Below are 9,695 nucleotides of genomic sequence, written 5' to 3'. Positions count from 1 at the left end.
AGCCAGGCTACTCTGGCCACAGACAGTATGCGCCCTCTTGCCCCTGGGCCACCTGGGCCTCACCTCCATGAAGCCCTCCCCTAGTCTCTACATCCTCCTTGTGTTCTCTGCTTCCCCTTAGCTCCTATTGCATCCATAATCAATTCACAGTGTTCATGAGGCCTCCCTTCCATGTTGGTTTTGTCTAGTTGACTGCTGCTGTTTTCCTTCTTTCCCTCTCTTCCAGGCTGGCCTGTAGCTGCTTCCATAAGGAATCACACATTGTATTCCATGCAGAAGAAGCCAGCACACTGCCCTCCATATCCTTGGTCCCCAGGACAGATTCCTCCAGTGTTCTCCCATTCTCATATCCATCCTTGCATGCCTATTAGCTCATTTGTATATTTATATAGTGTTTCAGTGCAGACTAGTAGCTATCATTAATTGCTTGCCATTATGTGCCAGGCACTCTGCCAGGCATTCTATGTGAGCTTTCCTAATTCTTCCCCCAAGAATCCTAGAAATTGGATTCTGTTATTGTCTTCATTCTAATGAGAATAGAAGTAAAACTGAGATGTACCAGAGAGCTGGTTCAGCATACATGGTCCTGTTGAGTTTTGTATTCTGTCTGCTCTGTTGTGCTGCCTTTCAGAGGCAGGTGTAAAGTTCAGAGAGCAAGTTCAAACTCCATAGTGTTGAGCTATGAGATGACTTTGAGACACTGACCTTTTCCCTACTCTGTCCCTCTGTTTGCTTAGAGTCTTCAAAGCGATGGGACAGGTCTTGCCAGATGAAGAGCAGGAGAAACTGCTGCGAGTCTGTTCCATTTATACTCAGAATGGAGAGAATAGCTTGGCAAAGGCAACTGAAGGTTCCTCCTCCTCCACTGGGAAAGCTCCATACACACTGCATACCTTACATCAGGACCTACAACCACCTGGTACCAACTGTGAGTCTGAAGAAAATATTCAACAGAAGGAGCAAGGCAACCTTAAGGATGTCATGCAAGAGGAGAAAAAGGAGAAGGAGGAGGAAAAGAAGGAGGAGGAGGAGGAGGAGGAAGAGGTGGAGGAGGAGGAGGAGGAGAAGGAAGAAGAAGAGGAAGAAGAAGAGCAGCAGGAGGAGGAGCAGCAGGAGGAGGAGCACCAGGAGGAAGAACAGGAGGAGGAGGAAGAGGAGGAGGAAGAGGAGGAAGAGGAGCAAAAGGTCTTTCATGATCAGATGGAGGCAGATGTAGAGGAAAGTGATGACGTAGAAGAGGAGGAAGTAGATGAGGATGAAGATGATGAAGATGACGACTATGATGATGATGAAGAAGAAGACAGGATGGAAGTGGGGGGCTTCTCTCTTGCACAGGGATCCTATGTTTTTGAGAATAGTAGGATCATGTCTCAGAAAAGAGAAGCTTTGCAGGGTTCAGCATGGCAAGTAAGCTCTGGTAAGTAGTCTTTACACCCACTTTTCTTTTCTCCTGTCATTGATTCCCTCCATTCTTGATTGGCCCCTCCTCTCCTTTCTGTCCCCCTGTGCCTCTCCTCCCACCTCTCTTGAGATTGAGTGTCACAGTATAATCTCAGACTTGAGATCCTATGGCCTAAGCCTTCTGATTGCATACCCCAGTATCCCGACAGCTTTAACTCTTTTTGAAATGAAGATTGCCTGAAGATCTCTCGTCTTTCAGCCTCCTGAGTTGGTGAGGTTATAGTTTGATACTACTATGCTCTGCTGGCCAACCTTTGAGGCTTTCTCCTTCACCCTAGAGAATAGATAAGAAAGGAATAAGATGTGAACAGTATATGGCAAGCCTCAGAGGCAACTGGATGCATGAATGGCAAGTGGTTTTCCTCTTAGGTTGGAGTATATAAGCATCAGGGACCGCTGTCAGACTGATTGCTGTTTCATATAAGTAGCTGTGTGTGAGCCCTGGGTAGTAAGAGCAAAAGAATGTGAAAGGTGAGGGGTAAAATATATTGGATCACATGCTTTCATGTACACTCATTGTGGTAAAACTGGGTTTTGTTATGTGTATTCAAACCCAGGGCTCTAAGTCAGAGAAACTGGATCAAAAGAAAATATGGAGTGGTTCAGATTTTAGATGTTCATCCAAGTCTATGAAATTGAAGCTCCGAAAGGATACAGGGAAGCTGGCTGATGGGGAGTGAGTACATCAATATGCTCCTCTGAGGGTCTTCCTTTGAATGACTTCATCTAGTTTAAGAAGGAGGAGCCTCGCTGGGCGGTGGTGGCGCACGCCTTTAATCCCAGCACTTGGGAGGCAGAGGCAGGTGGATTTCTGAGTTCGAGGCCAGCCTGGTCTACAGAGTGAGTTCCAGGACAGCCAGGGCTACACAGAGAAACCCTGTCTCAAAAAACAAAAACAAAAAAACCCTAAAAAACAAAAAAGAAGGAGGAGCCTCAAGGGAGGTGGACATGGAGCAAGTAGAACAGTCAGTATGGGGTGCTACATGTTTATATGTACATGGATACCAGAGACAGGGACATGGCCCGTGTACCTGGAGAAGAGAAAGAAAATAAAGTTGGGGTTTTTCCAAATAGCAAAAGAGAGAAGAATTAGTACAGGAACAGTTGTATCTGTGGGGTGGGGTGGGGTGGGGTTAGATGTGGGTATAAGAGAAAAGTTGGGACTGTGAAAAGAATCTCAAATAGACCATAGTGTTGTATATATTTTTTGAAGAGGAAGGAGAATCAATTAAGAACCATGAGATCCAGGAGGTATCTATGTAAGGGAAGACTTGGGAGCCTGTGGGAAGGGTTTATGACTAGGCAATGAGACAATCATTTTGAATTGTATCTCTGCTGTCACTGAGGGGGATATGTTTTAGAATGTCAGGCTAAAGAGACATGAGCAATAATATACATAGGTTTGGAAATAGTCAACTCAGTGCTATTAGATAGAACCCAGGGAGTGATCCTTGTGTATGCAAATCTCTATATTATTGGGTGCTAGAGATCATTAAAGCAGATTCAAGTTCCTGTAAGGGCCAAGGTTGGAGAGATGGGCAGTTTGCAGATAGCTCTTCTCTTTGTGTATGTACAATTATGGGAGTCAAACCGAGTAAATCAGCAGACTAGGCAAGTGCTCTTCCACTGAATTATAACCTCAGCCTATCCACTTTTTCATTTGACGCTTAATTGTGTATATTTATGAGATAACACTGTGATAATTCAATACATAATATATAACACGGGAACAATACTTCTTGAGAGGTTTCTATGGTTTTTGCATTTAAAAAAATTGATCCAAGGCTAAATGTCATACATCCAAAGGTATGTGACAGGGAGAATTATGTTTCATCCCAGAGTGGAACATCTTCATGTATGTATGTTTTGATGAAGTTGTAGAATATGAATTAAGAAAGTTATGATGTTAAGTCCTTCCCTCTCCCCTCCTTGCTCTCATTCCCTCCTCTCTCCCTCTCTTCCCTTCTTCTGTGTTTGTGTATGTACATGTGTGATGATATTAAGATATCTGGGGTTTCCACCTACAAATGAGTTGTAGGAGGCAGGAAGTGGAGTATGAGACATTCATTGAATGGAATGTATGTGCTTCTCTGCATATCCTTGTGGGGTAGAATATGTGGTGTTCTTTCTGTGCATCTGGGGGAGTGATAATTTTGTACACAGTGCATAGGGAGCATGTTACCTGAGTCAGTATCTTTCCTTAGGTGTGTGTGTATGTATCTTTGGACAAGGCCACTAAGAAAGTATATGGCATTCAAACACATCATGGGGGGGGTATAGTTGTATAAACAATTTCAATCACTCAGATAATCCTCGGAATTGGTGGCTATGGAGAAGGCATGCTGTAAGTATTCTGTGATTTCTATTTATGCATCGGCGCATCTGGAAATGTCCATGTTTATGGGGAGATCTACCTAAGAAGAATGTGAGAAAGAACAAAGATGTCTGTTGCTATGTGTGTATAATGTAAGCATCCAGGGGTAAGAGTTACAAAGTGCTAAGATGTACCGAGAGGTGTTTTTGAGAAGTGGTACCAGTGAGGACTGAGCCAGGGGATCTGCAGAAAGCCCATGCTGAATTGGCTAAGAGGGCTGGGTAGGTAGATGGGGGTGGGCCTGTGTGCTAGTAGGAAAACCAGCTTATCAACCCACTTTTTTCTGTAAACATTATTGATATTTTAAAATTAATCTTTTAATTTTTCTTGAAAGTATACACTGTATGTTAAACATATTCCTCATCATATCCCCTTATCCTCATTTCATAACTCCTCTTTCATTAGTTCACCTCATTTCCCTTGACAGTTAAAATTTCTACATTAATGTCTGACACAGTACATATGCATCTTTATAAGATCTAGAAACTACAAATGAGATAAAACAAGATATTTGTTTTTCTGAGATTGGCATACTTAATGATTTTTCTGCAGCTGCATCCATTTTCTTTCTGAGAGCTGAAAAACTTTGATTTTATGTATATCACATTTTCATTAGTCACTCCTCTGTTCTTGGACACCTGTGTTGGTTCCATGAATTAGCTATTGATGTGCAAATATTTGTGTGATGTGTTGATTATAGAGTCCTTTGGCTAAATACTCATGAGTGGTATACCTAGGTAGAAAGGTACTCTGGGTTTGTTTGTTTGTTTTTGTTTGTTTTGAGAAACCCCTATCCTGACTTCTACGGTGGCTGGACTAGTTTACATTCCTATCAGTGTGTATCAGAGTTCCCTTTCTATATCCTTACCAGCATTTATTGTTACTGGTTTTCTTAATGGCTGCCATTCTGTCTGAGGTAAAATGGAATATGAGTGTAATTTTGAATGTGAGCATAATTTTGACTTTTCAAAAGCTCATTCTTTTCTCCTCTCTTTGTTCTACAGAAGATGTACGATGGAGAACATTCCCTATAGGCCGACTACCAGGCCAGACTGAGGATCCATCAGAGCTTATGCTGGATAATTTTGACACCATGTATCTTTTGGACCAACCTGTAATAGAGCACCGGCTAGAACCCCAGAAGTCCAAGAGTAGGTGAGTACCTGTGGCAGTGGGATTTCTCACCTCTTTGATAAGAAACAAAGTGGGGTAAATGAGTCAGCAGCTGTGCCCTGTTAGGATTCCTTTACCCTAATGTAAGGAATTGATGGAGTTGCCACACAGATGATGACAAATATCCCTTGCAGGTTGAGACCACTTTGTGTGCAAGTGCCTGTGTATGCACTGGTCTTTGGGCCATTGGAATTGAGAGTTCCTTCCTGTTCTGCTTGCTTATTCCCTAGGAGATGATGAACTCCCTTTCACGTGGGCCTTTTGGGAGAGAGCTCTAGAAGCCAAGTGTCCCCGAATCAGATGAATAGAGGAGGTAGCTGTGGAAGCCAGTTAGAAGTAGAATTCTGTTGCAGGATATTTGATCACACTGTTAACCCCAAGATTGTATTTTTACTGAGAAAACCTGTTTCTAGTTGTGCTATGGCTCAGCCCTTAGCATACACCTTTAATCCTTCATAAAGACAGAATGAGCCAGAGAATGAGAAGGATCCAGATTAGAACAGATTGCTAGAGTTAGTTTGAGGTCAAGCAGAGTAATTCAGGAGAGGCCTAGAGAGAAGCCATATTGAATCAGTTGGCTTCGAGAGGAGCTTTGAGCCAGAACAGCTGAGTTGACCAGCCAATCAGAGCTCAGAAAGAGCTGGAAAAGGTGAGTTTATTCAGCAGTAAGTCTCAGAGGCCGAAAACCTTCTAGGCCTAAATAAGAATGTATGGAGGCTGGAAGCTTCTAGGACTAGGCCTAGATTAGCAGATGGAGGCAGTAAACCTCAGAGATTACAATTACCTCAGATGAATAAGTTACTTTTACAAGATTCCATTGTTAGAGGCCCCATTCTCTTCCAACTAACCTGACCCTAGGAAAGCTTGGCCTAATGAGTGCCGGGATATAAAGGGGGAAGTGTGTGCTGGTAGAACTTGTCCCAACTTGTTAGCCCTATGTCATTAGTAGTTGATAGATAAAATGCCCACCTTAATTCTTTCCTCAGCCACACCATTAACTTGGCAATGTGACTTTGGGCAAATCATTTCTTACTCAACTCTGGACCACAGTTTCCTTGTTTGTAAAGCTATAGGTGATGGGAAAGGGTGAGACTAGAGTACGTCTAAGGTTTTTTTCTGCTACAGTAGTGTAACTTTAGATCTGCCTGAGTGAGTGAAGGATAACGCCTCATCTAGTTGGAAAGTCCTTTGACCTACAGGAAGCAGGGCTTTGTGTGGTTTTGAGCCAGGTTAGAGAGGCAGAGGATACTTATGTACCTCAAGCAGTCTTAAAATATGGGGTGGAGTTGGACCATCTTATCTCTATATCACAAGCCTCATCTTGAGCTGTTAACTAGTTATTATATGAAGGAGGGATCCAGCCAAGTCTTCTTTGGGCCCCTAAGCTCTAGGCCTTGGAAAGAGGCCCTGCTGAGGTAGACTCTTTTTCTTCCTGGGTAGGACTTCCATCCCTTAATCTCAAGCAGCAGCGCTCTGCATGCCAAGTTTCTATACTGCAGTTCTGCATAATGCTTCATTTTAGTTTTACCCTTCAAGGTTTTTTTGGGGGGGGAAGGGAAGGCTGGGGGTAGAGCTACCCCTGGTTCTCATCTGAAATCACTTGTCAGAGTAGCTCCTGTCTCTTCTTTATAAAGACAGGCGGGAGATTGGTTCTTCCCACAGACACATACATGTCAAGTTCCCTTAGTTCCTGCAGAGTTTAGAGCTGTCCCTGTCCCTGACTAACTGCCCATTCTCTCTGTAGCCTGTATTATGGTGGCAGCAATACCAGCTCTAGCAGTGGCGGCAGCGGCAGCAACATGGAGCGCCTTCTCTGGAACCAAGGACAAATGCATAGGCTCAAAGCTGGCCTGCAGCTCTTCTGATGGCTGTCCTGATCTACAAGTGTCCTGAGCTACAAGTCCATGTAGCCTTGCTACTGGCACAGCTCAGTCCAGAATCCACTCATGGTACAGAATGGACAACCTGAGAGACAGATCAGCCTTAACAATTCAGCTTTCTACTACAATGGAAATTTGAATGATATCCCCCCCCATTTTCTGTTGTGTTTTGAAAAATAATAAACAGATTTTTGTCATGGCATTTGTGAGATGGGGTAGACCAGTGAAATTCTTCCTTTACTTTGTGGCTATTCTAAAGAACGGTGAGATGGTAACAAGGCTCTTGAGTACAAGTTGGAGCCTGAGGCCTCTGAAGTATACCACTTCTGAATACTTTCCTAGCTAGACTGTAGGCATATCTTCTGCCTGGCTCCTTAAACTTACTTCTGTATCCCCCTCCCCTGGAATTTGGGCAATCCTACATAAAAGCATCAGGGCCCAGAGAAGAGGCATAGCTGGCTCTAAAGCCTAGTGAATATCTGAGGCTTGGGTCTGTGTGAGGACAGGAGGTAGCAGGGAGTGGGAGGAGGATCCAGTTTTTAGTAAGAAACAGGAATTGAAAGCTAAAATATGTCATTCTTTGTCATTCTCTGTCCTTTGGCCTAGAAAAGACACAATATATTCCTGCAGTGGGCTTTGGAGCTTTAAGAAATACCTTAGTGATGTCAGAATTCCATGAGTCCACCAGCTCAAAAGACTTTTTCCATGTAACCAAGCAGGTGTTGACAAAGCAAGCCTGTGCATTGTGTTAGACAAAGGTTTGGTTTTTTGTTTTTTGCTTTTGTTTTTGTTTTTGTTTTGTTTTGTTTTTCCAGACAGGGTTTCTCTGTATAGCCCTAGCTGTCCTAGAACTCACTCTGTAGACCAGGGCTGGCCTCAACCTCAGAAATCCACCTGCCTCTGCCTCCCAAGTGCTGGGATTAAAGGCGTGTGCCACCACTGCCCAGTGCTTTAGACAAAGGTTTTTTTCCAGAGCTTCTCTTTCCACAATGATAAAGGTTTTCTGGCATATTGGAGAGTTGAAGCTGGAAAGATCCTCAGTGAACTTCTAGATTAAACATGAAGAAGGAACTTGAAAATATGGGTATTCATATATTGTGGTCTGGGGGATGTTGCCAACAAGCTTTCAGTTCTAGTCTACCTGAGAGGAGTTCTCACTTTACTGCATATGTTTGGGGAACTTAAATGATACTGCTTTTTAAAGATTAGTTTTTCTACTAGAAAACATTTTTGAAAATAATAGTTCTGGTATAGTTGGCCCTACTTCCACCTGCCTCCCCCTACTAATATATGTATACTTTTTACCTATTTTTTTCCAGATTTCTTTACCCCTAATGTCCCCATTTTTTTTTTTTTAGAGATACTTTCTGTGTGTAACAGAGCCCTTGACTGTCCCGAACTCACTTTGTAGACCAGACTGGCTTCCAACTCAGATCTTTCTGGCCATGCCTCCTAAGTGCACTGGATTAAAGTCGTCTACCACCGCCGCCTGGATTAATCCCCTGCTTTTTAAGTGCATGGAGATAATGAGACAGACAAACGAGAAGTGACTGACCTGTGGACAAAAAGTTGCTAGGTTGGTGTAGGTCAGTATTTTCTTGAACATCACCTGGGTTCATATTTGGAGTGCAAATTATTAGATCCCACTCCTGACATGAATCAAAAAGGTTGGGAATAGGCCACAATCTATGGTTTTGACATAGATGGTGATCTGTACTGTATAGATGCATCATTTGCTAATTTAAAAGCCTATGGCCTATGGCTTATGGCTTAGGCAGGAAGTAGAAGGTGGAACATCTGGAAGGAGAAAGGATTCTGGGGTACAGCCAGGTTCAGGAAGATCTGCCTGGGAAAATGTGAGGAGAAGGACATAAGGTACCTGAGCACAGGTAACCAGCCATATTGTAGAATGTAGGTTAAAATAGGGTTATTTTAGTTACAGTCTAGTAAGAAAAGAGCCTAGCTATATGGACAAGGTATTTGTAACTATATTTTGAGTTTGAGTCTTATTTCTGGGAACATGGGGTTGAGAGGAAAAACCAGGACTATAACTTCAACAAGATGTGATTATTTTCAATACAAAGTGGAGTTTGAGATGCTGAAAGACACAGGTTCCAGGCATACTCCAGTTATTAACTAGAACAACCTTGGGCAAGTCATGCCATAATTTGCAGGATATTTATCTCATATGTAACAGGAGAGTTTAGAAAATGGCTTTTCAGGATTTGGGAAAATGGCTCAAGAGGACCTGAGTTCAAATCCCTGTTAACTGCATAAAAGTCCAGGCATGGCTGTATCCCAGCATTGGAGGGAATGACAGCTGCATTCCAAGAGCTGTCTGGGTGTCCATCTTAGCCAAAATGGTGAGACTCTAGTTCAATAAGATGTCGTGTCTCAAGGCAATACGGTAAAGTGCAATAATGGAAAACCCTTGTAGTTTCCTGGCCCTGACATGTGCACATACAAGTGGGTGCATACACGCGCACGCACGCGCGCGCGCGCGCGCGCACACACACACACACACACACAAAATGTTTTCTGAAGAAAAATCATAAATCCCATATTGGGTGCTATCGCCTAAGAATATGGAACAGTGCCTGATACATGACGGGTCCTCAATAAATATTTAGGGAATGAACTGTTTTTCTGAAACATCATGTTTTATATATGTGACTGGTGGCTATACACAAACCTTGTCTCAAAAGGAAAGAAAACAAAGTGAATTTTCTAAGCAAACCTATAGTCCCAGCATTTGGAAGGCAAAATCAGAAGAACTGAGAGTCATGGCTGTATACAAATTGGTGTGT

General features: G+C 43.0%; 1 protein-coding gene across 2 annotated transcripts in view; it reads left to right on the top strand.

Annotated features, from left to right (window-relative positions):
* Positions 1-7,090, top strand: part of Las1l (LAS1 like ribosome biogenesis factor) — a 22,717-nt gene extending 15,627 nt beyond the window's left edge. For both annotated transcript variants that reach the window (XM_031365214.1, XM_031365206.1), the window contains 3 exons: positions 738-1,417; positions 4,840-4,990; positions 6,753-7,090. In XM_031365214.1, the coding sequence (XP_031221074.1) occupies positions 738-1,417; positions 4,840-4,990; positions 6,753-6,873 (952 nt within the window). In that variant the 3' untranslated portion in view covers positions 6,874-7,090. The remainder of the gene's footprint in view (positions 1-737; positions 1,418-4,839; positions 4,991-6,752) is intronic.
* Positions 7,091-9,695: the final 2,605 nt, after the last annotated feature.

This window comes from Mastomys coucha, chromosome X (assembly GCF_008632895.1).
Source record: "Mastomys coucha isolate ucsf_1 chromosome X, UCSF_Mcou_1, whole genome shotgun sequence".
Lineage (NCBI taxonomy): Eukaryota > Metazoa > Chordata > Mammalia > Rodentia > Muridae > Mastomys > Mastomys coucha.
This window is presented reverse-complemented; position numbering and strand designations above follow the sequence as displayed.